At 56.0% G+C, this 26,420-nt stretch overlaps 11 protein-coding genes across 11 annotated transcripts; 4 read left to right on the top strand and 7 right to left on the bottom strand.

The window, feature by feature from the left end:
* Positions 1-313: 313 nt before the first annotated feature.
* On the bottom strand, positions 314-752 carry B0T15DRAFT_572621 (uncharacterized protein; the record flags this gene model as incomplete). Its single annotated transcript, XM_062870901.1, has 1 exon — positions 314-752. Exon 1 carries the CDS (start codon positions 632-634, stop codon positions 314-316), a length of 321 nt encoding a protein of 106 aa, XP_062724233.1. The 5' UTR covers positions 635-752.
* Positions 753-2,202: 1,450 nt separating this feature from the next.
* On the bottom strand, positions 2,203-6,398 carry B0T15DRAFT_390743 (uncharacterized protein; the record flags this gene model as incomplete). The annotated part of the gene is made up of 3 exons (XM_062864555.1): positions 2,203-3,695; positions 3,754-4,850; positions 4,906-6,398. The coding sequence occupies 3 exons, from the start codon at positions 6,396-6,398 to the stop codon at positions 2,203-2,205; spliced, it is 4,083 nt and encodes a 1,360-aa protein (XP_062724232.1).
* A 1,280-nt stretch (positions 6,399-7,678) lies between these two features.
* Positions 7,679-9,261, top strand: B0T15DRAFT_410897 (SAM-dependent methyltransferase-like protein). Its single transcript, XM_062865385.1, has 2 exons — positions 7,679-8,226; positions 8,342-9,261. The coding sequence occupies exons 1-2, from the start codon at positions 7,986-7,988 to the stop codon at positions 9,043-9,045; spliced, it is 945 nt and encodes a 314-aa protein (XP_062724231.1). The 5' UTR covers positions 7,679-7,985; the 3' UTR covers positions 9,046-9,261.
* A 31-nt stretch (positions 9,262-9,292) lies between these two features.
* Positions 9,293-10,434, bottom strand: B0T15DRAFT_429268 (Alpha/Beta hydrolase protein; the record flags this gene model as incomplete). The annotated part of the gene is made up of 1 exon (XM_062865703.1): positions 9,293-10,434. Exon 1 carries the CDS (start codon positions 10,181-10,183, stop codon positions 9,293-9,295), a length of 891 nt encoding a protein of 296 aa, XP_062724230.1. The 5' UTR covers positions 10,184-10,434.
* A 1,348-nt stretch (positions 10,435-11,782) lies between these two features.
* B0T15DRAFT_410891 (uncharacterized protein) lies at positions 11,783-12,866 on the bottom strand. Its single transcript, XM_062865384.1, has one exon. The coding sequence runs from the start codon at positions 12,852-12,854 to the stop codon at positions 11,847-11,849; it is 1,008 nt and encodes a 335-aa protein (XP_062724229.1). The 5' UTR covers positions 12,855-12,866; the 3' UTR covers positions 11,783-11,846.
* A 1,426-nt stretch (positions 12,867-14,292) lies between these two features.
* B0T15DRAFT_391821 (Gtr1/RagA G protein conserved region-domain-containing protein) lies at positions 14,293-15,569 on the top strand (the record flags this gene model as incomplete). Its single annotated transcript, XM_062864606.1, has 2 exons — positions 14,293-14,474; positions 14,555-15,569. The coding sequence occupies 2 exons, from the start codon at positions 14,293-14,295 to the stop codon at positions 15,567-15,569; spliced, it is 1,197 nt and encodes a 398-aa protein (XP_062724228.1).
* Positions 15,570-15,925: 356 nt separating this feature from the next.
* Positions 15,926-17,296, bottom strand: B0T15DRAFT_491033 (uncharacterized protein; the record flags this gene model as incomplete). The annotated part of the gene is made up of 3 exons (XM_062866742.1): positions 15,926-16,688; positions 16,751-17,175; positions 17,234-17,296. 3 exons carry the CDS (start codon positions 17,294-17,296, stop codon positions 15,926-15,928), a joined length of 1,251 nt encoding a protein of 416 aa, XP_062724227.1.
* A 288-nt stretch (positions 17,297-17,584) lies between these two features.
* On the top strand, positions 17,585-20,993 carry B0T15DRAFT_410881 (60Kd inner membrane protein-domain-containing protein). The gene is made up of 4 exons (XM_062865383.1): positions 17,585-17,749; positions 17,803-18,279; positions 19,086-19,895; positions 19,993-20,993. The coding sequence occupies exons 2-4, from the start codon at positions 17,902-17,904 to the stop codon at positions 20,497-20,499; spliced, it is 1,695 nt and encodes a 564-aa protein (XP_062724226.1). The 5' UTR covers positions 17,585-17,749; positions 17,803-17,901; the 3' UTR covers positions 20,500-20,993.
* On the top strand, positions 20,853-22,277 carry B0T15DRAFT_108102 (carbonic anhydrase). The gene is made up of 3 exons (XM_062861458.1): positions 20,853-21,384; positions 21,506-21,657; positions 21,781-22,277. Exons 1-3 carry the CDS (start codon positions 21,205-21,207, stop codon positions 21,959-21,961), a joined length of 513 nt encoding a protein of 170 aa, XP_062724225.1. The 5' UTR covers positions 20,853-21,204; the 3' UTR covers positions 21,962-22,277.
* Position 22,278: 1 nt separating this feature from the next.
* B0T15DRAFT_108107 (uncharacterized protein) lies at positions 22,279-24,149 on the bottom strand. Its single transcript, XM_062861459.1, has 2 exons — positions 23,646-24,149; positions 22,279-23,556 (listed from the first exon to the last, which is right to left on the bottom strand). The coding sequence occupies exons 1-2, from the start codon at positions 23,856-23,858 to the stop codon at positions 22,429-22,431; spliced, it is 1,341 nt and encodes a 446-aa protein (XP_062724224.1). The 5' UTR covers positions 23,859-24,149; the 3' UTR covers positions 22,279-22,428.
* Positions 24,150-24,440: 291 nt separating this feature from the next.
* Positions 24,441-25,988, bottom strand: B0T15DRAFT_392712 (S-adenosylmethionine decarboxylase; the record flags this gene model as incomplete). The annotated part of the gene is made up of 1 exon (XM_062864652.1): positions 24,441-25,988. One exon carries the CDS (start codon positions 25,986-25,988, stop codon positions 24,441-24,443), a length of 1,548 nt encoding a protein of 515 aa, XP_062724223.1.
* Between the last annotated feature and the right edge of the window lie 432 nt (positions 25,989-26,420).

The raw sequence follows: 26,420 nt of genomic DNA, 5'->3' as shown, positions 1-26,420 counted from the left end.
AAACCATTCCCGGCACAACATCCTTTTCATCACTCAGTTAGATACTCGCAGGGCCTCGCGAATCCAGCTTAGGATCTTTCCAATGTGTGCCTGGCCCGTGTAGCCTTACCATTTCCATCTTCTCCCAAAGTCCCCTTATTATTCCTCTCCCCCCCTTCCCCCCCCCCCCCGCTCCGTTGTTACTCTCCGCTGCTTTCTCTAGCCACCCAACAAGCCCAACACACTCCATCCTGCATCCTAAATCCTGCAATCTCTCAACCATCTACTTAGTTACTTCCCCATTGCTTTTTTTTTTTCTCTTTTTTGCCAGCCTCTAATTCGCCGCACAGGTGCACCGGCACACGTTCCAGCCGGGGAAGCAGCCCGATGACTCGATGTGGTTATTGACGGTGCCGGCGCAGCAGCCCCGGCCGATGCCGCTCGCCTCGCAGTGTTGCTGGCAGTGCTCGTTCCAGTCGGTCTCGCACCCGCCCGCCTCCCACTTGATCTGGCGGGAGCATGCCTGGCGGCGCTTGCTGTCTTTGTCGACGTCGTCGAGGAGTGCGCTGCGGGAGGGGGAGTCGCCATGGGTGGGAGCGGCCATGGCGGCGGCTGCGAGGCTGGCGAGGATGATGATGACGGGCCCGGTTTTCATGGTGATGGCCTGGGGATGGTAGATGCTGCAAAGCCTTGGGAGGTGTACAAGTGTTGGGAATGGAATATACGTGGAGTGTAGATGGTTATTTCAGTGCTGAGGGCGCAAGAGGATGCTGGGTGCGAGGGAGATTCCCGAGCTGACGGACGACGAGCATCGCGGGCTTCTTTATACCTTTTCTACTCCGCCGTAACACGACAACTCCTCCAAAGCGAGGTAGTGCAGCAAACAATACCTTGATTTCGTCCGGGTTTGAGTCTATCCGAGTGCCTGTCATCCCTCCGACTCATGACCTACACACGATAACCATTCGGACGCCGTAGCTAAGGGAGTACGGTGAGACCAAGACGTGCCCAGCTCCCAAAGCAGTAGGGATGAGCAAAGAGCGCAAGAATGTGAAAGTAATCAATCCTCGAGACGAGTCGGATCAATCTTATACCTGGTGTTCGAGGGTGAGCATAATACGGAACGATTCACTGGCTGCTGTAGCACGAGCGTCGCCAACCTGTATTTACGAGGAGAGCAAGAGACACAATGTTAAGCCTACCTAAGTGCTGTGCATTGTTTCGACGCTCTATGATACGCTAGTCCGAAGTGGAAGATAGAAATGCCGAAGCTATACGACGTGTACGAAGACCTTCTGAGTAAGAGGTAGGGAAGTGCGGAGGTAGTAGACCAAGTATACCTTCTTCCTTTGAAAAGAAGAATATCCATCTACCGCGGGATCGACATCATAAGAGATACATACCTAGGTAGGTACGAAAAGGTGCTTCCTGACCGTAAAAAGCAGGAGACTGAATCTGTAACCTGTAGTTAACCAGTTAGCTACGAGAAACTGGTGTCCGACGATCTCGTGGCTGAGTGGCAGCCACGTACCTACAAGCACCTTCCCTTTTTGTACCACCAGGACTGCGAGATGTTTGCCACCCTAAACCTATGGTATTCTGGAATACTGTATGACAATTGTGGTGTGTATCCCTTGGCCGCTGTTCAGCTCAGCTCAGCTTGTTCACTCATCATCAGCGTGCTGCGTGCGCGCCCTTGTTATGTCGATCACAGACTTGGCACATCGGGACATATCCAATAGGGGGGGCTTATTATACGCCTGGTGTAGGGCTCTCATTGTGTTGGAAAATAGGGAACATAAAACTGCATTCTTACCAATTGCTGACTGCCCAGGTGGCTGCCAAGGAGGCGGTCACTTTGCTTGGGCATGTAAAGCTGGGTAGAGGAGACCTATTATGACGTTTGTGGCATGATGAAGTTACTATGGACATCAAAGATTCTGGAGAGCAACCAGATGTGTTCAACCTCATCATTCTTCTCAAAGCCTCAGGTAGGTAGACACAAATAAGGTTATCGTTGCTAGAAGTACTCGACAACTAGTACCTCTCTGTGGTACTAACTGAAAGGAAGTCGAAATCAGAGACACTGTCATGAATATGAATAAATGCATAAGTATCTACCAAATATCCATTGCCTAAACCCCTCCATTGAAGCTCATCCCGAAGACCAACACCAAAAAAAAAAAAAAAACGCCAATTCACCTCCTCATAACCATCATCATGTCATGTCAACATACCTAGTCTCCCTTGCACCCGCACCTGGCCCAGATTCATCATCGTCATCCCCTTACTCCTCTCGCTCTCCTGCCACCGCCTCAGCTCCTCCAGGTTCACCTGCCCAATGATATTACCCCTCTGCGTCCGCAGCTCCGTCATCTTCATACCGTGCCTCTCCCGCCCCGCCGCCAGCTGCTCGTGCCGGCCCTCCTTCTCGAGCTGCTTCGCCCGCCACATCAGTTCGTACTCCTGCATCATCTTGCGGTTCTCGTACGACAGCTGCTGCGCGTGGCGGTCCTCTCGCTCCTGCGACCGCTGGCGGTGCGCGTCGCGCATGTTGGCGAGGCTCCGCGCATGGCCGAGGTCTCGGTCGACGTGGTCCTGCGCCGCCTTGTCGCGGCGCTGGTCGAGGCGCTGCTGGTGGGCCTGCTGCCGGTGCGATAGATCGGCGTGCCGCTTCTGGGAGATCATGGCGAGGTCGTCGTTGTGGCGCTGCCAGCGGAGGGTGGACTGGACGTTGGCGTGGCTCATCTGGATCTGCGCATCGCTGTGGTGCTTCTCGGCGTCCATCAGGATGGCTTGGTGGTGCTCGAGGCCGCGGTGCCTGCGTTGCTGCTGGGAGAGGTCTTCGCGGTGCTGGATGGAACGGTGGTGCTTGTCGTCCTCGAGCTGGGCAACGGCGATGGCCTTCTCGCGCTCGCGGCGGATTGTGTTGGCGTGGTCCTCTTCGACGAGGCGGTTTTGCCGTTCGCGCGCGCGACGATCCCGTTCGTAGTCCCGGATCTCCTCCGGGAGGCCAACTGCGTCAGGCGGTTGGGTTTCCTCCATGCTAGCATAGAAGCGGTCTTCGCAGCCGTGGGCCTTTAGGAGCTGCAGGAGCGTCTCCGAGCCGGGTCCGAGGAGGATGCCCTTGGAGACATACATGGTGGGTGAGTAATGGAGAAGACCTTGCTGGTACGTATTTTCATGGCTGTTTAGCGTTCGGTAGAGCATCCGGTCAAGCAGCAACCGCGTGATAGATTCGTTGTGCTGGTTGTCGAGTGCGAGGAAGATGACTGTTTTGCCGTGGACCTTCAGAAGGGGACTGGCATCGACGGACGAGAGGAGATCCAAAGCTTCTTCTGCAGTCGCAACATCAGTCGGGGGAATGGCGTTCAGAGCGATTTCGCCCAGGGCCGTCCGTCCTGCGTGCTTTATCGACCGGTAGTTCGGGTCATGGCCGGCTTCGAGAAGAAGTTCCATCGTTTGTACATGGAAGCCCCGGGAGGCTTCGTGGAGGCTCCCGTCATTCACGACAGGCTTGCTCTTCAGTAAAAGCCGTACCAGGTCCGTATTTCCGGCCCGAGAAGCATAGAAAAGCGCAGAGTGACCTAACGCGTCTTTTGTGGAGGCCTTTGCGCCGGAGTCTAGGAGCAGCTGGACAATATCAAGTCGCCCCGACTTCACTGCCAGCAGCAGTGGCGTGGTCCGGGATATCGGTGTCGCATACGACATATTGGCTGCAATGGTCAGTGGGAGGAACTGTTATGTATTAACAAGAAAGAAAAGTCGACTTACCACCATGCTGAACCAACGCTCTGATGACTGCAGGACTGATGAGCCCTTCTTCTTGGAGCAAGGTCCACATCAGGACGGATGCTGCTTCCGGCTCCGAGCTGACTCTCCGGTCGCCCCTGTCTCTAGTAGCGCCGGAGAGAACCTGCATCGGAACGGTTGTCTCTATCCGGCACCCGGCCTTGACGAGACCGTCCAAGACGGCAACGGAGTGGCCATACGACTTGAGGCACATGAGGATTGGCGGTGGCATGCCTGGGATGGATCTATCGAAGTCGGGGATGGCAGAACGTGGGTCTGAGAAGAGAGCGATGAGCTCCAGGAGCAGCTCCTCCGTGTGATGTGCCATGATTGCAGCGGTGAGTGCAAGGGTGGCCGAGGAAGAGGTGGCGCCGTTGGCCAACAAGAGGGACAGGAGCCAAGGGTCTCCTCTGCTGGCGGCGATGCTGATGGCCTTCCCATTCTCGTAGTTGACGTCCACGCCAGCGGCAAACAACTTGCGTAGGAACGCCTCCGCCAGGTCGGATTGCGCTCGTTGGCAAGCAAGATGGTCGACGATCTCGACCATGGCCTTTCCAGCCATATGCCTCGATGCGCCATGCTGAAGAAGGATGTCTATCAGCTCCAGATGCTCGAAGGCAAGCCAGCGTTTGTCGCGGTTGATGATGGCCGCAAAGGCCTGGCTGTAGACATTCCCATCGTGGCCCACGTAGTCGGACAGCAGACGGAGCAGATCTCGGTTGAGAGCGGTGGCAGCATGCTTTACGCACAACCCATCCTCGTGGGCTGCCTCGGCCCCGGAGTCGAGCAGCATCCTCGCCAGAACCAGGTCCGTCTCTTCTTCCAAGACCACATACTTGAGCGCTGTGTTCAGGTGATCGAGTTGCAACCGGCTCAGCAGTTCTCCGAACAGGGTCCTTCGTTCCAGCTTCGAAGTCTTCAACGCCTCCAGGATAGCCGTGAACAGCGCCTTGTAATCGATCCCTTGCCCGAGAAGAAGGTGGAAGGTCTCGAGCCGGAAGTTTCGAACGGCGTAGATAAAGACCTCCCCGTTATTGTAGTTCACAGACGCACGGGTAAGAAGCAGCTCGATGAGCGCCCTATTGCTTCGTCAGCAGATAAAGGGTGGTATTAAAACGGAATGCCTCGACTCACACATTATCCGGCTCCGACGTAAAGGCGGCCACGAGTGCCTTACCGGCGGCATCTTCATTGACGTGTCGCCGTACCAGCAACTCGACCAGCCGCTGTTTCTTCTGCCGGTCCTGCACATCCATTGCCCAGGCGAGCGCTGCGCCGAGCGAGTCAGGGGAGGGGCCCTTGGCGATTATCTCCTCAGCAACGTCGACACATGCGGAACGCACGGCTATCTGCAGAGCCTCTCCCTTCTCGAAATTTATTTCTGCGTTCCCTTCGTGGAGGAGCAGGTAGAATAGTCTCATGTCCCGCTCGATGCTCAACTTGTCGCCGCGTCGCAGGTCGGCCACAAGGCAGTGGACCGTCTTGACCAAGGCCTCGGCGGCGCAGGGACCCCGAGCTCCAGATTCGATCAGAAGCCGAGTTGCCTCGTACCGAAACTGCGGGCTGCCGACGCTGACCGTCTGCGAGATGGCGATTGCGAGGCTCGTCTGGGACGGGCTGAACTCGAGCAGCTTCGCAACGACATCCAGCTGCTCGGCACGGATGGCTTCGATCAGCGCAGCCGCTTCGTACTGGCCCGGCGGTCTCTTGTACCGCAAGATGGTACCCACAAGAGGCGTCTGGCGCCGCTTCACGAACTCGACCAGGCCTTCGGTTATCAGGCGCAGCGTCTCGGGGCCAGTAGCCCCTGCCGACAAACATAACTCGAGAATCTCGTGGTCCGAGGTGGTGTTTCGCATCTCCAACAATTGTCGAACCTTGCCCACGGCAGAATCGAGCGAGCGAGACGAAGGCTGGACGGGGCCAGACAACAGGAGGGCAACAAGGTCGGGGCGAGAGAGTTCCACAGCCCTTGTGAGAGCAATGGCGTCTCCGTAATTGACATCGGCCCAATGGTCAAGGAGGAGGCGCATCACCTCCAGCGACCGGTGCTCAACGGCAATGCGGAGCCCCGTCGAACGGCAGGCTAAACAAGGCAAGTGGTGGCCGGACAGCAGGACCCTGAGGAGGTCCACTCGGTTGTGGTAAACGATCTCCTGGAAGTCGTCGTGCAGGTGAACCGGGCTCGCGCCGTGCTCGAGCAGCGCGGCCAGAACAGCCAGGTTGCCCCTTGCTATTGCGTGGTGAAGAACACCGTCCAGGTTGGCTTGGTCGGCGCGCGCAGCAAGGGCGCGGACGGTCTCGGGACGGCAGCGCATCGTGGCCCGTAGGAGGACATTGCTCCTCTCGCGCGGGTCATTGCGCTGCGTCAGCTTGTTCCACGTGGTGGAGTGGCGCCGCCGGACATAGTTGACGTCGGCCCCGAGAGCCAGCAGGGCCTTGACCACGCCGACCGAGCCATCTGCCTCGACGACCTCGGCGAGAACCTTGTTGACTTCGCGGGTGGTGAACTCGCTGCCAGCCTGCGATGAGAAGCGGTTCCGGATCCATGAGAGTCGCTGCTCGTCCCGATCCGCCGCCCGTTGTGCTTGGAGGAGTCGTGTAGCCTGCTTGATCTCGTTCTCCATGTCATCGCACACAAAGTTCAAATCCAATCCCACCGAGGTATGTTGCACTTCATCGCTGACGAAAAAACCAGAACTGAGTAGGATCTGACGACCCCTTCGAAGCCCCTTGCGGCTGGCCTGTCATATGCATCAACCACCAGCGATCCCAACAGGGGCCAACGAAGAGCACATCTTGCCTGTAGGTTGCCAACACGAAGCTGCATCGCTCTGCATGACTACTTGTGACTGGCATCTTCGGTATGCAGCCAAGACTCCCACCTCTGGCCCGAAGATATGGTTCGACCCTGGAAGTGGTTGCATGTGTGGCATCGCCATTCGCGCTTAGTGGAGTTTTGCAGCACTTCGACTGGGCATGGCGTTGCCGATGCAAAGCAGAGAGCACTTGTGTCATCCTGGAGCAATGGTGGCCACTCGTTTCGTTGGCTCTTCGATGTTCCGAGTCTGCATCAGTAGCCGCTGAAACAGCCCTGAGCTGAGCACGACCGCGAATCCTCGGCCGGCAATTAAGCGCCATTGAATCCGCCTGAACGCGGCCTTGACGCGACCATGGGGGGGCGGTGCAATCCTGATCGCAGAACCCCGCAGGGCCGCAGTTGTTGCTAAGTGCAGCTCGACCAACACCATGGTGCCACGAAAACCTGAAATCAGGCTGCGAAATTCTGGTGTTGGCATCTGTTGACTGCAGAGCATTGCCATGCGCCGGATTTGGAAAAGAGGCTGCTCCGTGCATGAAAGGATCGGGGATGATAGACCGTGGAATTGCCCGGTCCGGTTGGACGATCATTGCAACAAGCATTCAACCTTCATCATCCCTCGTTAGACAATAAGTCCGCTGGCGTGACACATAGTCTCGACGGCCTCTCTATACGCCGCGTTTCCGTGATGGACGGCGTGAACCTCAGATCAAAATATTAGAAGCCTCAAGATCGTACGATTGTATACAGTGTGGGTAAGATTACGTGGTACCTTATATCAACGTAAAGTTTCCATCGAAAACAGGTAGGTTCATACTCCCAAAATCCCTCCAAAACTCACCATACTCAAGTCATAATAAAAGGAAAATGCAAGAAAACCTTTCCAGTGAGATCTTTGAGACATTGCTATAGGCAAGGAAGCAAGGCTTGTGTAAAAATGCGCCGCGTAGCGGAAGGAAGCATGGGAAAAATGATGATCAAGACATTGTGATTGGTGTGCTTGTTCGTACATGTATAATACAGTGACATTCACATTCCGAACCCTTAATAAGTATGCACAGGCAATAACGACTAGAGGTTCGTTTTCCATTTATTAACAGTTCCGAGCCTACTATATCAGTCGTTCAATATACTGATGGTCTAACGGCTTACGGCCTAGCACCTATACCTGGTTGGTACCTTAGTTGCTACCAGGGGTACGGGGACAAATCCGAAGAACAAGCTTATCATCCCCATCATAGGTATTACAGCATAAGATATCCCCATCCGCAGCTCTTCTGCAGCTACAATCAAGTCTATACATAGTAATTCCAATTTCCATCACCTGGCTACGCAGAACCTACGGTATCTAAGGTACTCAGCCGTCTTGTGCCCAACGCCCTTCGAGCACAACATGTCCACTCAACTCGACGCCGCGTCTATCGCGCGTCTCTCCCTACACGACCCCGCCCACTTCAACATTCAGCACTCCCAAACCCTTCACCGCGTGGTGCTCCTGCAGCACTGGAACATTCCCACTGGCTCGCAAGTCTTGGAGATAGGATGCGGGCAGGGGGACTGCACGACTGTCCTTGCCTCTGCCGTAGGCGAGCAGGGGTCGGTCGTGGCGGTCGATCCGGCAGAATTGGACTATGGTGAGTCAATCAATCTCGCTTTGATTTTCTTTACACTACTCCGTACACTTGCTTGCTACCTGCCCTGGCAGTGCGCGTCGGCGGAAAAGCAGACGGACTAATCATCCCCCCGCAGGTGCCCCGTATACTCTCGGCCAAGCACAAGGCCACATCTCGCAAGGCCCGCTGGGGAGCCGGATTACTTGGGTCCAACAATCCCCCCTGGACTACCTCTCCTCCCTCCCTTCCCGTCCCCGTTCCCCCTCTTCTCCCACGTCCTCGCCGCCGCCGCCATCCGCCAGCGAAAGTAATAACAACAATAATAAGACCTTCGACGCAGCAGTGCTCGCCCACAGTCTATGGTACTTCGCCTCGCCCTCGCTCATCCTTTCCACCTTCGCTGCCCTCAAGCAGCACAGCAAGCGCCTCCTTCTTGCCGAGTGGTCGCTGGTGGCGACACACCCTGCCGCCCAGCCTCACGTATTGGCTGCGCTCGCCCAGGCAGCGCTGGAGTGCCGCAAAGCCAGGGGCAGCAGCGACTCCAACGTCCGCACGGTGCTGGGACCCAAGCGGCTTACCGAGCTGGCCTTGGCGGCCGGGTGGCGGCTGGAGAGGGAGAGCCGCGTGCAGGGTGGGGAGGGGCTGCTGGACGGGCAGTGGGAGGTCGCTGCTTGTCTTGCTTCCTCTTTCGAGAGGGAAGTGGAGGAGCGAGTGGGGGATGAGGGGGAACGGGCGGTGGTTCTTGCGGCGCGGGATGCGTGTGAGGCGAGCTTGGAGGGTGTGCAGGGCGGGAGGGAGGGAGTTAGGGCCATGGATGTGTGGGTTGCGAGTTTCGTCTGATTTGGGGGCACAGGCTGAGAACTTCCCTAAGTCCTAGCCCTCCCGTCTTCTTCTTCGACGAAAAGCCAAATCTCTGACTCTTGCTTTACCTGGGTTACTATATCTTCCCACCGTAAACACGGTTGCGAATCTTCGCACGCCTTAGTACCTAGGGATGTACTATGCACCATTTCCGCACTAACACTTGAAGCTACCACGAAATACTCATACAACGATAACAAAAATTCTCGCCCCTCGCCTTCTGACCCTATTTGAACTGCGAGAAGAACTCCCAAGTCTCCACGGCCGAGAAGGTATTCTGGGCACCCTGATCCTTGGGCTGCGGTGTATGATCCCCGTCAAAGGCATTCCACACAACGGGGTAGTTCGGGTCGCAGCCAGTATAAGCGGTCTTGACGTGTTTCCCACTCCCGGACGCGGGCTCGGGCGGGGCGGAGGATTGCGCAGCGCAGCCGTTGTTCTTGACGAAGCGATCCCGCATCTGGCGGCCGCCCGCAATGGGGAGCACCGAGTCCTTGATGCCATGCTGGCCGTAGTAGGCGACGGGCTCGGTGCCACCGGCGCAGCCGCTGATCGTCGGGTTGCCCGACAGCACGGCGACGGCCCGGATCTGCCTGCCGAGCGAGCACGCGAGGCTGTACGACATGGCGGCTCCGTAGCTGAAGCCGGTCGAGAAGCGGAGGTTCTGGTCGATGCAAAGGTCGCTCTCGACCGTGTCCATGACCGCCTTGAGGAATGCGACGTCTTCGCCGCCCTGATTGGCCCAGCCGTTGTTGAGCCCGTTGGGCGAGATGTACACGGCGCCCACCGTGTCGTTGTTCGCAAGCGCTGGGATGCCGTACCATGGCAGGTAGCCTCCCGTGCCGACCGTGACTTGCTGTGCGTTGCCGCCAAGGGCATGCAGTGTGAAGATGAGCCGGTATGGATGGCTGTTGTCGTAGTTGTCGGGGAGTTTGACGTAGTACTGGCGCGTCTTGCCGTTGGAGGTCAACGTCAGAGGTGTCGTGGCAGCGCCGCCTGTGATGAGTGTCGGCGTCTTTCCACACCCCGCTGACGGCTTCGCAGCTGTTACGCCATGAAGAGCGGCCACGATCATTGCCGTGGCAGATAGTAGAACTTGACGAAGAGATCGCGTCATATTGCTGTTGATCTCGGTTATTCGATTCTGGAAGACACAAGGACAGACAAGCGCGGGCAAGTCAAACGCAATCTCAGGACAGCGTGGCTGGGTCTTTGTAGAGACAGACCACAGTGCTCAGATCGTGAACGGGGCAAACGCAAGTGCCTCCGTCACTCGCCAACTAATAAGGGAAATTCTCGCGTTCCTGAACCCAGCTCCAAGCTTGCTCGGCACTGGGGTTCGGTAAGGACTTACGGTGACGACAGGACATTGTAAATGGGTAACAGATCCCGGCATGCGACGCATCGCCAATCTCGTGGCTAGGTCGCCCTGTTCTACCGACTACAACCCCTCATCCACTATACGGTTGAAAGAGGCAAAAGCTGCATGGCATTGTTTTGAAATCCTTGGGAGGTCCTGTTGTCTGAGGGGGTTACGGCTGGCAAAGAAGATCGGCTTCTTGTGTCGTTCACATGAGACTTCGCCTTGGACTGCATATGTAGTACTTCCCGTGCGTCAAAGCCGAACTGGCAGTTCCGGGCAGGGTAAATTGTCGGTGGTGCCCGACTAGTTACCTCAGGTATCTGGGACGCAGGGGCTATTGCCTATTGTAGCTCGGAGGTCGATCTTCACTCCCCGGATCAGGCACTTCATCCGGCGAACCGGTTGCCGTATATCGGTGCCGGGCTAGCCGAACCTTTGCTGCGATCGAGTTTGGTGGTTTAAAATGTTGATATATAGAAACTCGTACGGCTCCGTGGCTAATACAGGTTAGGGTTAAATTCCGTGACCTGAAGCTTCCTTTTTCTTTCTCCTATTTACCATAACTTCTTTATGTTCATCTTTAATCTTCTGCTCTACCTTCCTCCTGACAAGATTCCAATCAATGCCACACAACATCACATGGGATGTGCATGGAAATTTATCTTGACATCAAGTCAAACCTCGCATGTTGTTCACAAACTTGCCCACCGTGTGATGTGTATGTGAGGACTCTCTGTAGTGATACCACCAAGATCGAAGTACTTGGCATATCTTGGCAATTTAGGCGCCGAGTAGTGTCCTATGTGGCGAGACCATTCTGCTGGAAGTAGTCTGGGAGTTCAACGGATGAGAACAAGGACAAGAAAGCACTGACTCCAATTGATCACTTCTAGGTTGCTCCCAAGCAGTTGAATCAAGCCTATTGTTGTAGGCTCCCGTCATCTGTGTGATAACCGTGGATACCTGGCTGTTGGTATTTCCAATAGCTGGGTATGTGACCGCGACATTGGGGCGCGACCTGAGGTGCAAAACATTCTCTATAGGCTATAGACATAATGAGGTCATTGCTTTGAAGGAGAGAAGATGGCAGAGCGGAAATCATTCGATCATATCACAGAACTTCAGCAACGATTATTCAGGGAGTGGAACACATCCATGTATGCTGGCGATGTAGTAATGTCATCTTCAAGACTCTCAGTTGCAGGTAAGACGTCCTCCGTTCATCCACGGAAATTCGACAGTGAAAAACAGAACAGGTCTTTAACAAAATACAAGGTGAATTCAGTCTATCATTCTAGGGATTGAATGTCCAAGGCAGTTCAGTATCCAAGCTCATACCTAGGAGAGCTGGTAGCCAGAGACAGCAAAAGAAACAGAGCCTGCCCGCGGCGGATATGCCTGCCAAGGAAGATCCTCTCTAGAAGAGGTAATGCGCAAAGAACATTGCTGAAAGGAACACAGCCAAATAAGCTTGGCAAGATGCCCCCGAGGCCCCGGACTGGAACCAGCCTGGCCAGTCATTCCCCGGCGTCCAACCTGTCCCGGACTCGTTAGTGACTGGCACAGGGGTGGGCTGCGTAGTGAGGGAGGGTGCTGGCTTGCAGTCGTCACCCTGCGAGGGCGAGAATGCTGTAATGGTGGAAGAGGAGGACCCTTGCGTGGAACTGGGATGCTTACCTGAGTAACCACCACCAGTACCAGTACTAGTGCCAGCCCCTGACCCGGTACCGGAATCGGAACCGTGACCACCACCAGTGGCGCCGCCAGCACCAGAAGAAGAGGAAGAGGAACCAGCAGCGCCACAAGTCCCAGCTGGAGGCACAGCCTTGCCAGTAGAGTGGACGTCCGGACCAGGATCGGGGAACGCAACGTCTGCCGAGTCCACCGTCCTGCAGCCCTTCCCAATATTCGCCTTGAACAGCTCAGGTCGGCTGGAAAAGGGGACACCCTTCCCGTTCCGATCACCACCCCTTGTGCCACCGCCAGTGACGATGTCGACCACAGCACAATTCATATACATCTCCCGATTCCCCAGGTGGTTGAACCAGCTCCAAGCGAAAATGCCTCCCTCGGTCGCCGGCGTGTCCCCGGGCAACCCGAACTTGAACGAGCTCTCCCCCTGGCCGGGACACCCGCCTTCGTAGCTGTGCACGACCCGGAAGGTCTTTCCGCCGTCAACGGAGAGGGCGGCCTGGCAGGATCCGCCGCCGTGTGCGGCGCCGCCGGAGATGGTGAAGTTGTATTCGCCGCCTGCGGTCCACGATGCGACGGCCTTGCCCTCGGGGGCGTCGAGCAGAGAGAGGTAGCCCTTGCAGGGGAAGTCGCTACCGTCGGCCTTGAGGGGCGACGTCATGCTGTAGTCGACGTTGGTGCCCGAGTAGGGGTTGGCCTTGGATTTGAGTGGTGGAGGGTAGGTCATCTCCATATGTGCTGTCGCGGGCCGGGTACCCAGAGTTAGAAGGGTGGCAAAGGCGAAGAGACGGATCTTGTTGGAGGGGGTCATCTTGGTTGGTGGTCTCTGGCCCGGGATGTTGGTCTTGCTGGATCAAGGAGGGTTGACGACTACCTGGCCATTTAAATACTAGAAACTCACTGCTCGGGGGCAGTTGAAAACGTATCCCATTGTACCAAAGAAGTCTGACAGCGAGTGTTGAGTCACTTGTGTTTCTCTTCATTCTGTGGGGGTGTAACAATGCGCTGCCAACAATGGCCACAGTGTTCTTCAGAAATCGGTGCCATTGTTGATGAGTTGTCGGGGACAAAGCGAGCGATTCTGAACCGGTGTTCCCTTCATCGTATTCCCGGTGAGTGCCTGATTGATACGATAAAAAGGGATTTATGGGATTCATGTGGTAGGTAGTAAGTCGCGCTCATCTTCCCTAAAACTATCAGCTTCATCCCCATTCTCATTCTAGTTGCTAGATACATTTGCATATTTAGACTATCTTATTATTATGATACTCACCCGAGGCCCGAAGCAACAGGGCAGCACGATATCTCTACTGTGAAAGGTGAGTGGGAACATAGAAAAGCTTTGTTCACCTCAGCGATAGTTTTTCAACGGCGATGATCTGATGTTCGTCGGGTTGTTGGCTTCGTTCACGGGGATGGTACTGACCTTGCTTCGGTATAAGGGCAGTGGAACATGAACAACTGGATTCAACCTTGCCCCAGTCCCACGACATCAACAAATGATCCAGAAAAGACACAATGTGTGTGTGGCTCAAGAGGTGTCAAGTAGTTGCGTAGCTCAGCAGTTACCTCCAACAACTTCCAAAGTTCCAAGCATCCCCTTAGGGTATTAGCAACTCGGAAACCACTAATCGCACAAGTCCACATTTCAAGATCCAAGATACATGTAGCATGAATCCTCTTCTCTACTGCCACCTCGAGCACCAAACACGCTGAGAGGCCGAGACACGGTGAGAAGGAAGCTGGACCCTAACCCTTAGCTGGAGTTGTTCTTAATCCGACGACTTTTCGTGACTGAAGTGATCATCCATCATGGCGATCCGGACTTGGTGATACGCTCAATGCAAAAACGAACATGAGGTGACAGAGTCCATATCATCAGTCTGGAAAGGAGCTAAGAAATATGGTTGAGTCGTTCAATGGCAGGTCACGTGATCGCTATCTTGTGAACGAAAGCTTAATCAGGGGACAGCTCAGGTGGCACCTGCCCCACAGCCGACAGCACGCTTCCTCCAGAGCCCAGCCTTCGAAAGGTGCACGCCCCATCAGCAGGCACACAAGTCAAAGGCTTGAAGTCTTCCAATCCTGTGACCTCTTTGAGCAGTTGCACGGCGGAAAAGCAGATGAACCGATGAGCTGACGAGCCACTAATGTCGGATCTCGACACAGCGATGGGCGCCTTGCCCGCGGCAGGGCACCGCGCGGGTGACTCGGGAAGTCCCGCGGCCACCCTTGCGCAGCTGAAGAAGGTAAAGAAGCAGAAGGTGTTGCTCATGGGTAAGAGTGGTTCCGGCAAATCGAGCATGCGCAGCATCATCTTCAGCAATTACCTGGCCCGAGACACCCGCAGACTGTGAGTCTACTCTGTCTATTCCCCACAGACCCTCAACGTCTCTGTGATGTAGGGGAACCTCTCACTGACCACTCACTCAGAGGCGCCACCATCGACATTGACTTGTCCCATGTTAAGTTCCTGGGCAACCTGACGTTGAATCTGTGGGACTGCGGCGGCCAGGAGGCCTTCATGGAGAACTACCTCTCCCAGCAACGGGCGCATGTCTTCAGCAACGTCGGCGTGCTCATCTACGTCTTCGACATTGAGAGCCGCGACGTTGAGCGTGACCTGGCCACCTACGTCAACATCATTAGCGCACTGGTCCAGTACTCCCGCGAGGCCAAGGTGTTCGTCCTGATCCACAAGATGGACCTGATCCAACCCATGACGCGGGAAGACGTCTTCGACCACCGGGCCGCCCTTGTCCGGCGCAAGACCGCCGAGGCCGTCGCCATCATGCACAAACAGAAGCCCGAACAAGTCCAGCAGCAAACCGTCCCCTCTGCGGCCGGCGAGGATCTGTCCATCAACCTCCAGCTCTTCGCAACCTCCATCTGGGACCAATCCCTCTACAAGGCCTGGGCCTCCATCATCCACGACCTCGTCCCCAACCTGTCGGTGATCGAAGCCCAGCTCGCGTCCCTGGGCCTCGCAATCGACGCGGACGAGATCCTCCTCTTCGAGCGGACCTCCTTCCTGGTCGTGTCCAAGTGGACGTCGCGCGAAGGGGAGCGTAACCCGTACGGCGACCGCTTCGAGCGCATGAGCAACATCCTCAAGAGCTGGAAGCACACGTGCTCCAAGTACACGGGCACGCCGCGCAACGCCGAGCAGTTCTCGGACTTTGAGTACAAGATGGGCGCCACCTTCAGCATGTTTGCCACCAAGTTCACCACCAACACGTACATCCTCGTGTGCATGCCGCCGGGAGAGGCCAGGTTCAACAGCGCCAAGTTGAACGTTGCTGCCGCGAGGCCGTGGTTCAGGTTCCTCGACGGGCCGGTTGTGCCAGCGCAGTCCGCTGTTGGCGGAGGCATGAGCTCCTCGCAGGTATTGGGGAGTACGCCGTCGGGCTATGGCGGCGAGGGCTCGGTAGGAGCGCCGGATGGTTGAGCTGTACTAAGAGTGATGGGTCGAAGCGGGTGCAGAAGAGAGAGGGCGGCCCCCCAGGACGACTTCCCGATTGCACGCGGGACTGTGATACCAATGGTATAGGTGTTCTAGGCGTTACTAGGGTTAGGACAATCAAGGCGCTCCTGGTTGGAGGAGATACGGGCCTATGGTTTGGATTGACTAAAGGTCACAGGGGACTGAATCACGGTAGCAAGTTCTCACGCTTAGTCTAATGCTGCCCTTGCTTAGGAGCCAGTTTATTGATACGACTCCCTATGTTTCGGGAGTCGTAACTTCCCATCGCTAGCAAGCCACTTTCCCAGACCCATCCATCAAAGTTCCAACCAGCTTCCTCCCTATGTTTGCTTCCACTTGACCACCGCGGTACCACCCTTCTTGAACTCGGCCATCTCGCCTAACACCAATCCCTTATCTTCGTGTTCCTTATTCGGGAACGTGGTGGACAGCACCCACGGCCGGCTTCCAAGAGAGGGCGATGAGCGCAGGATGAAGTCATAGACATCGCCAACCGTTTGGCTCGTGTTGAAGCGCGCCGGAAGGCGGGTGCCGTCGGGAAGCTGGATGCGGAGCATCAGCGTCGGCTGCGACTCATCCACGCCCGTGGACGGTGCCTGGCTTGAGTTGGTGGTTGTGGTTGTTGTAGTGGTCGGGGCGGCCACCGGAGCCGGGGTTGCAATGGACTCGCCCGGCACGGGGCTGCCCAGGCGCCGTCCCTGCCCGCTGAATGGGCGATACACCTTCGGCAAGGGCCGATAGTTCTCGTTGTGTTGCTGTAGCTTAACATCGACGTGTTGGTCGAACCGCACATTCATAAGGTGGATCGGCGCACGACCTTCTCTGATCATCTCCAGAGCTGCCCGGTTTTGTGGGTCGTCAAAACGCCGCAGTTCACCATCGTCGATACTGAAGCCGTCGTTCCAGATGTGCAAAATGCGCTCTTCGACTTGCTGAGGCCTACTCGTGACGGTGGGGATCGGCTCACCGCGGGGGTCAGGAATCGTGCGGCTCTCCACCCCATCACCGCCAACTGTCTGGCCTGCGCCACGGAAGTGGGTTCTCGACGGACCGGCGGACTCTTGATTCGTTTGACGGGTGTTCCTGCCGCAGACTTATGTTAGCTGATGGAGTCGCCTTGAAATGATAACCGTTGTGTCGCTTACGAGCGAGCCTTGGCCACGATGTCATTGATCACTCTTCGGGGGTCGGAAGATCGCTGGGCGGGATCCTGGACAGCCAGGCCGGATTTCTCCCCGCCAGCGAATAGATCCCGAGGGCCGCGGCGCTCGTCTTCATCGTCGTAATCATCGCCGTCTTCCGAATCGTCATGATCATGGCCGCCGCCTAGAGAACTCAACGTGGCAACACCTGTACGCTTTTGCGGTTTCTTAGCGGTCGATGAGGATGAGGCGGTGGCATATTCGGGTGCAGGTCGGCCGTCCAATGTCCGGGGACCAGTATACTCGGGCTCGGGGGCAGCTCTGGGAGCAGCGGCCCCCGAAGTCTGCGCGCTCTCGTCCATGTCCGTGTAATATGAAGTCACGGCTGAGTCGATATCCCACTTGTTTGCATTGAGGTATTCTGTGGCCTGCGAGAGTTAGAATGGGCTCGAGAGCGAACGTCCGTATCGTGAATGCATCAATTACCTGCTGCGTGGAAGCCCCTGTCAGCTCACAGAAACTGCTAACCAGCGTGTCGTGATCGGCCATTTTGAGAGTCAGGAAGTCGTTGCTGTTTAGAAATCTCGGGCGGTTATGACAATAGGGAAACGCTGCGAAACGAAAAGAAAGATGAACTTGGGAGGTCGGGTGTCTTGAACAAAAAGTTGTTTGCGAGCTCCTGCCATCAGGCAGCTCCCGCACGACGATGTCTCCGTGCCCCGCGTCACTGGCTCTCCAGGCCGCCCCGCCAACGCTCTGTAAATTACGTAAACCATGGATACTGGTCGATGCTAGCAAAGTAAGGTATTACAATATTTCCAGTTACAGCCTACACTCCTGCCATTCTTAATAATATCTTACTGCTAGCCACGGATATTTACCCATTGTCTGCATTTGCTTCGTTTGCGTCATCCTCAAATCTCTCTGGGCTCACCTGCATTGACAGAGTACGCCCGGGCGTGTTCGACGAGACCGGAACAATTTTGCCCGACTGCCGACACTGCAAGTGATCTTGGTCCGAAGACGGGACTCCAAAACTGACTGACCCCTGTCAGAATTGGGCAACTGACCTCACGAACAGCAGCTGCCATCGCTCAACTTTCCGGGTGACGGCGCGCAACATCCCGTCTTTGATTCCACAACAACACCGCATTATGGCATCCGACGAACCGCCTAATCCCATGGCCGAGTCCGGGGTCACAATCCGGTCAGACAGCGAGCAGTACTCGGGTCACGATGAGCTGTCGGTCTCGCCTCCGCAGTCCTCCTCCCCAGCCGTCGTTCTCTACCAGCCACCTACCATTTGGTCCATCCTCCGCGGTGCCGCAATCAACCTACTGCTACCGTTTATCAATGGCATGATGCTTGGCTTTGGTGAGCTGTTTGCACACGAGGCCGCATTCAGGTTAGGGTGGAGCAATACCAGGGTACGTCATGCTCTCTGCCGCACGAAACGGCGCACCAGGTTAGAAAGACTGACGTATTGTAGGTATTCCCTCTCTCGAGGCGGCAAGCGCATCCTATCGGTCCTGGTATCGAGGCCGTAGAGAAGCCGAGGCGGAGGAACGAACTTGATGACCTGACAAGCCTGGAGTGATGAGTGTGGCGACGACTCCTTGGGAACATGCCGACAGAGAAATACAGTGCCTAGCAGACGTTCATCAAACCTGCTGCCTCTCTTCTCTTTCCGTTAGCCTCTTGAAGAGCTGGATGAGCGTGGTTCGGACTATTTGGTGAATCTCGCCAGTTGGACAGGCTCCAGGCCGGCTCAGCAAGGAAGACGGGAGCATCGTTGCAAATCACGGCGTTGGGGGCGAGATGAAAACGATTACAAAGGGACGTCAACATGGCCCTATGTGTACATATTCTTGGGAACGTCCTGCACATTTCGTGGACCCGTTGCAAAGCCGGAGGCACTCGGTAGAAAGATTAAATGATTGAATGATGCCACTGCACATTTGGGCAGCTCAGCGCTTCAACCAGATGCGCTTCCACGCAGCGCAGCGTGTACCCCACATGACGGGTACTAGAAAGCTTGGCGTGATGCCGTCAGAGACATGAGTGCCAAGACGCAATATTACTGGACGACTCTCAGCCCACCCGATTGGAACCATCGGAGGATCACGAAATTTTGGCCCGTGCCAGCAGTTCACGACTCCAGCTCCTGCAGCTCCAGGGACACCAAGACAAGATGCTCCCAAGTAGAGGCCTTCTCCGGCAGAACCCAGCTTTGGGACTGGCAAGGGCAGTGAGTAACCGTTGATCCGCCTCATACTGCTTTTGCTTGTCTTCTCGCTCGTCCTTCCGAAGAATCTCCATTGACATGCGACCTTACTAGGTATTGCCGAAGCCTCCAAACCGACATCTTGCCCGACAATTCGGCACAGCATTGCGCACCAACAACGGTACTACACTACTTGGCGCACGGACGAAATGGCGGGTAAGAAGTCCGTTTGTCTTCGCCGTCGCCTCTCAGCCCGTACTGTCCTCCCTCCGGCAAGCCCGCAATGCATCGACTCAGACGCCGGTACCGCCCGCTGCCCCTCCGGCCGACGCCTCAACACTCGCAGATGTCACGGCGACCCCCGTCGAGCTGTCCGGAAGCGATCTCCTTGATATCCCTGAGCAGATTGGCTTTCTGAAGACCCTTGGCTTAGACTATGGCTGGGGTCCAACCTCGCTCATGCAGACGATCCTCGAGTCCGTCTACGTCTACACCGGTCTGCCCTGGTGGGCTTCCATCACCTTGGTGGCCGTTGGCCTCAGGCTTGCCCTCTTCAAGCCGGTCATGGATGCCCAGGAGAACCAGCTGAGGTATCAAGAGCTACAGAAGGACCCGCAATACAAGGCCGCCATGGAGCAAATGAAGCGCACCATGGTTAGCGGCAACCACCTGGCCGGCGCTGAGGCGCGGGCCAGGATCGGAATGATGAACCGAGAGGCTGGTTATTCCTTCAGGAAAGCCTTGATCCCAATGCTGCAGATCCCCCTCGGCTACGGCGTGTTTCGTCTGATCGGGGGCATGGCGAAGCTTCCGGTGCCGTCGTTTGAAACCGGTGGAGTTTTGTGGTTTACGGACCTCACCGCGCCTGACCCGTTGTTCATTTTGCCCATCCTCACGGGTGTTATCATTACTATGGGCATGAGGGTATGCGCTCTTCTTGCTTCGCTATCACTTTCTTGACCTTCTCCCTCCTCCCCTGTTACTGCCGTACCTTTGCACAACTAACCACGGTTTGAACTAGATTCCTCTCCCCTACATGTCTGGTCAGCAACAGAAGACAATGAAGATCATGAGCCTTGTGGTCCTCCCGATTACGGGAGTGGTTTCTCTCTTTCTCCCGGCGGGCACGACCTTCTACTTCTTTGTGTCGTCCTTTTTACATCTCGCGCAAACATGGTTAATGCACCAGTCCTGGTTCAGGCGATTGCTCGGGTTGAAGCAGCTACAACAACCGGTCGACCCAGGCCAGCCTTCCTGGCAAGCACCGCGGGTCGTGGATCTGAGTGCCCCGAGAGTCTCGCCAGCAGGCCAGGCTGCCGCCGTTGCCAGTTCCGAGACCATTTTCGCAAGCCTTAAATCCACGCTGAAGGATGCCAAGGAGACGTTCGAGGAGCGTACGGATCGGGGCACGAAGGAACGCGCCCAGAAGGCCGCTCGCGAGTACGAAGAGAAGCGGGCGCTCGAAGAGAAGGAGAGACTTGTTGCGCGCCTGCAACAGAAGCGGCTGAAGGATGACCGTTACGAATGAAGGACGATCTGTGGCATCACATGATGCATCGAGAGTCACGTCCTCACGGAGTCACAGAGGCCGGCATCGACACCGCAGCTGACAAGATGGAAGCTGCTGTTGCCACTCAACTGTACATTACACCACATCCCACTGCGTCTACCTTCCCCATTGCTCGCTCCGACAACCTCGATCGACCCACTGGCTTCAGGCGACTAGCATGTCAAGGCACAAGTAGCACCAGGGTGGCCAGTACAACTGCAGATCGTTCGCATGGCGAAATGGTGTGGCTTTGTGATGTCAGCCAAAGCATGTCTGTCTTGTGGTCATTTTGGAGTTCCAGGAGGGGCAGTGGTGAGCACGCCATCCTCCCCTGCCAAAAGCAGCGCTTGGAGTGGACGCTGCCAAGCCTGCTTTGTCTGATTGGACAGCCGAGATGGGAGGTTGACTGCCGTACGACGGTTAGGATCGCAGCAGGCGGGCTATGTGGTTCTAGATATTTAATCCGTCGTCATGTACTTTTTATGTTGTATATGAAAAGATTCCACGACCCCTCCTCTCAGAGCCCTTGTCCCTTGGTTTCATGTGGTTGTTTCACCCTACTCGTGAAATATCCGAGATCACTGACCAAACCTTGCTCTGTTCCGAACGTATTCGCTGTCCAACAGCTTCAACATATTTAATCCCACGTATTCACCTGAGCTTTCCCCAGCCCCTAGGACAACCATGAGCGCCATCCAACGAAACATCGAGGCTTCCTCGGCCCGTTACTCGGCCTCCTTCACCCACGGCAGCCTCGCCCTGCCTCCGGCAAAGAAATACCTCGTGCTCACCTGCATGGACGCTCGGATCGATCCCGCCCAGGCATTTGGCATCGAACTGGGCGACGCACATGTCATCCGCAACGTACGCTGGAACCGCCCTCTTCCCTTATTCCTCGTTCAAATATACCCCCTTTCCATGTTGGCTGTCTCGCGAGAAACTCGGTTCCTGTGCTGATGAGTCTTCTAACGAACACTGTGACCAGGCTGGCGCTTCCGCGCAGGATGCCCTGAGATCGATTGTCATTAGCCAGCAGCTGCTTGGGACGAACGAGATTGCTTTGGTCAAGCATACCGGCTGTGGCATGCTCACCTTCAAGAATGAGGACGCATATGAGCTTGTGCGGGAGAAGCTGGGGTGAGTTTATGGGATGCTAGTACTCAGTATCCGACCTTCGATCTTCTCATGATCAAATCTCACAGAAGATACCCTACCTTACTTACGGTACTGGTGGCTGACTTCACTTCCCCCCTGCTACAGCCAGGAGGCGGTTGAGGAGCTTTGTCAGGCAAACCTTGATTTCTTGCCGTTTCCGGACTTGGAGAAGGCCGTGGAGGCTGATGTCGAGTTCCTGAAGCGGTCGAATCTCGTCCCCAATTCGGTTCTTATCAGTGGGTGGGTGTACGAGGTTGAGACGGGAAAGACGAGGCGGGTGGTTTGACCTAACCTGGAACCCCTGGGCTTGGCTGGATTTCTGCTTATGCCGCTATACGCGAGTGCTCGCCGTCTTCCAGGAACTGGATATTTGCGATTCAGTCACTTGTTTGCGTATCGACGTTGTTTTCTGCCTTGGTTTATTCTCTCGATATTTGGCCCTGCTTAGCTGCCCCGACCCCTTTGGCCCCGGTCCTATGTTGAGACCCTTCCAGACTGGCGATAGGTTCGACGTATTTGGCAAGAAACTGGGGGATACATCATACTCCTAGGCCACGCAATACTCAAATCAAACCTATAAGTCGCCAAAAGCCGGGTTCATGACAAATTACTACCGCTTCAGCAATCTACGGTGCTAGGTGTGAACTGCAATGTAGATATGGTCATCTCCTCATTGATTCGGTCCAATAGCCTCGCTAAGATTCAAAATCGAACTCAGCATCCATTACGGATGACGTTTTTGGATCAAGGGACTCAATCATCCCAACTCATCCCCCCATAAGAATGAAACTTCGGTACCCATGACCCAGGGACATAGTAAACCGCCGGCGGCGGCGGTGGCGGCGGAGGAGGAGGGGGAGAAGGCGCCACAAACCCACCACTCTTTAATTCTCCCGATACAGCACCACTCAGGCCACTACTCTGCGGCAACACATCCACTGGCGGAGCTACACTCTTCCTCTTGAGCCTGAACTTTGTAGGACTATCCCCAAATCCCAGCTGCACAACCGGCACCATAGCAACCCTGGCCGGACGCTGGACGGTGACGGTGGCGGTGGCGGCGGTGGTGGTGATGCTGCTGCTCCGAGGCGTGACACTGCCGATCGTCGTCTCCGGCGTGACGGGTCTCTCTGTGACCAAAGGGCCGCTCTTTGCCTTTTGTTCGGGGAAGTCAGTCGTGCTCGCGGCAAAGAAGGACTCAGACTCCGTAGCGCTCGGGACCAGTTTGCCCTCCACATTCGATTTGTCCCTTTGGGTGCCGATCGGTGGGTTGCTTGAGCCGCCGGAATCGCCGGAGCGTTGAGGTTTCAACGGGGACAGCACGACTGGCGTTGGTGTTGCCTCGAGGATGTAGCGTCTGGTTCGCATCATCCTCTTGGTCTTGGACCGGCTAGGCGATGTGGACCTGCTGGTGTTACTACTCGGCGCCTTCGATGGTGCTTTGGATCTCTCGGCGGGTGAGCCGCGGAGGGTTTCGTCGGTACTGGTCGACCCTCGGGTGATGCGGCTGGTTTTGTCGTCGAAGTCCCCATTACTGGACGTGTCCGCTTCGGGTCGCGCAGGAGATATCCAGGGCAGCGTAAAAGGCTGGTTTGCGAACCGCACCACACCGAGCACCACGCAGCCAAACAGCAGCCCCGTAGCGCAAGCAAACATGTCGACCTTGACAAGGACTGTGATACTGCCTCCTCTCCCTTGGTAAAGCAAGACAGCCACGCCGATGGTGGCACCCGCCCACATGGCGGCTGCGATCCATATCACGATGGTCGTCCAAGCATGAAGTTGGTGGCGGAATGACGGTATGGGAGGGTCGAAGTAGAGGATCTCGTCCTTGCGGGACACGGAGAGGTGCAGCGAGACGTGGAGCAGCGAGAGTATGCTCTAACTCGAGATTCAAGGGTAAAATCGTCAGCTATTTAAGGATCCAATCCAGGTGTATGGCAGTTGTTAGCTAAATTAAATCCACTCACTGCGAACAAAACAAAGCTTTGCGCGATGCCACGTCCTGGCTTCGCTAGGTCGGGGGTGTCACTAAAGGCGACAGCAGATACCGACAGTCCGACAGTAGATGCGACAGCGAGGAAGAATAACGCTACGAGAGTTAGAAGAGGCCCTGGTCGCCATGGAATCCGTTGAGTTCCCTGGGAGCGTTGACTCTTGGTGTAGAAAGCAGACGAGGGCATATCCGATCAGAAGTAGGATCGTTGAGCGCGGTGTTGGACTGCATTGAGCGAGGATACTCTGAGAAAAACTGATATAGACTGCGCTACCCAACCAAGAGAAAACAACTTTTAAAGGAGAGGAGCGCCATCGAGTGAAGTGCATGTCAGATATACCCAACGCGACACTTTTCAACCCGGGGTTCAGGAAAATTCTGGTGGCAGAATCACAAGAATGTCCCGCCACAAGGTTATCGGCAACATTCTCTGACATGGCTCCGGGGGCTGAGTCGCTCAAGGGATGCGGGTTGAGTTTGAATCACCGAGCAACACTGGAATGCGACACTCGACAGATAGCGCTAGTATGCATATTCGCAAAGCCGAACCACTGTCAGAGACATCCTAAGAAAGCTCAAGTGGACGGACATCCGTTCTAAGTCGGTTGAGACCGCAATGACAAGTCAGGAGATTAAAATAGCTCAGAAGAGATCCATGGCAAAACTTGTTGGACACCAACCAAACAATATTGCGAGTGAAGAAGAGTCGTGATTCGTAACCCTGTTTTGATTCCCAACCACCAAACGACTGAAAATGACCCGAAATGGCCTAGAGATCCTCACCAACTCTGGCTCCCTTATCACCAACCCACCCCTCGCGCTCGAAGTAGCGGAAGACAAGATAGTAGTCGTCGAACTCGTGCACGATGCGATCCATGCGGCGGTATCCCTTGATGCGATCCATCCGCTTGTTGACGCCCGACACAAGGGGCGCCTGGAATGGAGCATCCTCGTCCGTGGGCTTGTTCTTTGCCTCAAAGAAGGTCATGGTGAAGCGGCCAGGCCGGAAGATGTTAACAACATGTTCGACGACATCCGAGGTTTGGCGGCCGCTCTGACCACTCGGCACGTTCGTCTCGAACGAGGCGTAGGAGCAGATTGGCTCCGGCGTCACATGGACGGTCCAGTAATGGGCGGGCTTGCTGCCAGTATCATCCGCACTGACGCCCGGGGCCGGAACTACACCATTGGCGGAGTAACCGCAAGGCGAAAACAAATAGGCATCGATGATCGCATCAGGGTAGGTCGAAGCAGGGTACACCTGAGATAGGCCACACGTATCGGACACGACGGTTCCGAGCGCATGCCCCTCGGTGGTCATAGCCTCAATAGCTGTCGGCTCGGCATCGGGAGCTCCTGTGTCCCCTAAAATGTCGGACTCTCCGCAGTTGGCGAAGACATCAACAGTCGAATCGATGTCGCCCAAGCTATCATGAGCAAAACGACGTGCTTCCTGAGCTTTAGCAGGCACCCGTTCACTGGCGACCGCACTCGCCTGCTCCAGGTAGAACTGCTTCGCAAGCTCAGGATCGAGGTCCATCATCAGAATCTCGAGCGTCTCGTCAGCATGGTCGTCCACAGCTACGCCGAAGGGCGAGACCAAGCCAGTCGGGATCTTGGAACTTCGGACAGGGCTTCCATGGTTGCTCGAACGTGGAGTCAACGGCGGGGTCAGCGTCGTGTTCGTCGGAGACGTCATGTACAGATACCAATGGTCGGCATTCATTCTGCCGACCATGTACGCACTGCCATTTTCGAACGTGTCGTCTAGGAACTTGACCTCCTCTTTCCAGCTCGAGTGGGGGCCGCGCTGGCGATCCGGAAAGAGGAAGTTCTTTCGGCTGTAGAAAACGCGGTGCGGAGTGGCAGCGACATGGATATCGTCCAGCGACGCGGCGTTGTGGAAGGGGAAGCCGGCATCCACAGCCGCGATGCGAAGGAGACGGCGAAGTCCCAGCAGCAGGGTCGTCGTTCCGCAAGTCTTGAGGATGATCTTGTGAGGGAAGACGAACATGCTGGATTCGGAAAGGAGGTATGCGTCAACATGGTCCGACTTGACGATCGACAGGACCTTGCAGTTGACCATGTCTAGCATCCCTTCCCAAGTGGACGGGCTCACTGCCTTTAGCCCATTTTCCTTGACACCGGCGGGGAGGGCATTCGGGCTCGGCGAGAACCAGACTTCAAGGAGCTTCTCGGGTCCCTCGAAGGCGTTGGTCGAGTCTAGGTCCGCCGCGACCTCATGGTTGATGGTCAGTTGAAGACTTCCGGGAGAGACCGAAAAGGTGTAGTTGTCGGGGACCTCGAGGTTAACCATGGTCAACTGTGGCCAGGAACCGATAGCGCCGTCTGTGTTGGAAGCGTCCGCGGGACACTAGCTGCCGCTCAAACGAACCTTGCGGCGTCCGTTTGAGAGAGTAGGCCCACAGGAAGTGGTGTCCTTTAGCGTGCTGGCCTAGCCAGCTGCAATTCGCAGGTGTGGTAGTTGAACGTCACCGAGGGAGACGTTAGGGAGGCCGGCCACGCACGGGAGGGCGGTAGAGCTTTGGGAGCGGTATTTTGGGCGTGCTCTTAGAGTGCGCCGTGTTTGCGGTCGTGCCGATACCTGCGGTAGAGTATCGGGGAGGTGGGCGATGAGGCGTCAAGTCGGCAATAGAGCGTAGTCGTGCTCTCGTTGGACGTTGATTGTAGAGGTCAATTGCTGAAGCGGTGTTATCGGGGCCTAGAAGTCGGGGGTCAGGAACTGGTC

Source organism: Chaetomium strumarium (assembly GCF_033439665.1).
Source record: "Chaetomium strumarium strain CBS 333.67 chromosome Unknown B0T15scaffold_2, whole genome shotgun sequence".
NCBI classification, from domain to species: Eukaryota; Fungi; Ascomycota; class Sordariomycetes; order Sordariales; family Chaetomiaceae; genus Chaetomium; species Chaetomium strumarium.
This window is presented reverse-complemented; position numbering and strand designations above follow the sequence as displayed.

Bases quoted from the DNA above. Each gene is read 5' to 3' on its own strand.
- B0T15DRAFT_108102 (XM_062861458.1), top strand. From the start codon at position 21,205: ATGAGCGCCATCCAACGAAACATCGAGGCTTCCTCGGCCCGTTACTCG. The intron at 21,385-21,505 runs GTACGCTGGAAC...CACTGTGACCAG, and splicing joins ACGCACATGTCATCCGCAAC to GCTGGCGCTTCCGCGCAGGA. The intron at 21,658-21,780 runs GTGAGTTTATGG...CCCCTGCTACAG, and splicing joins CTTGTGCGGGAGAAGCTGGG to CCAGGAGGCGGTTGAGGAGC.
- B0T15DRAFT_410891 (XM_062865384.1), bottom strand. From the start codon at position 12,854: ATGGAGATGACCTACCCTCCACCACTCAAATCCAAGGCCAACCCCTAC.
- B0T15DRAFT_410881 (XM_062865383.1), top strand. From the start codon at position 17,902: ATGGCATCCGACGAACCGCCTAATCCCATGGCCGAGTCCGGGGTCACA. The intron at 18,280-19,085 runs GTATCGAGGCCG...CGACCTTACTAG, and splicing joins AGCGCATCCTATCGGTCCTG to GTATTGCCGAAGCCTCCAAA. The intron at 19,896-19,992 runs GTATGCGCTCTT...GGTTTGAACTAG, and splicing joins TCATTACTATGGGCATGAGG to ATTCCTCTCCCCTACATGTC.
- B0T15DRAFT_410897 (XM_062865385.1), top strand. From the start codon at position 7,986: ATGTCCACTCAACTCGACGCCGCGTCTATCGCGCGTCTCTCCCTACAC. The intron at 8,227-8,341 runs GTGAGTCAATCA...ATCCCCCCGCAG, and splicing joins TCCGGCAGAATTGGACTATG to GTGCCCCGTATACTCTCGGC.
- B0T15DRAFT_108107 (XM_062861459.1), bottom strand. From the start codon at position 23,858: ATGCCCTCGTCTGCTTTCTACACCAAGAGTCAACGCTCCCAGGGAACT. The intron at 23,557-23,645 runs GTGAGTGGATTT...ATCTCGAGTTAG, and splicing joins AAAGCTTTGTTTTGTTCGCA to AGCATACTCTCGCTGCTCCA.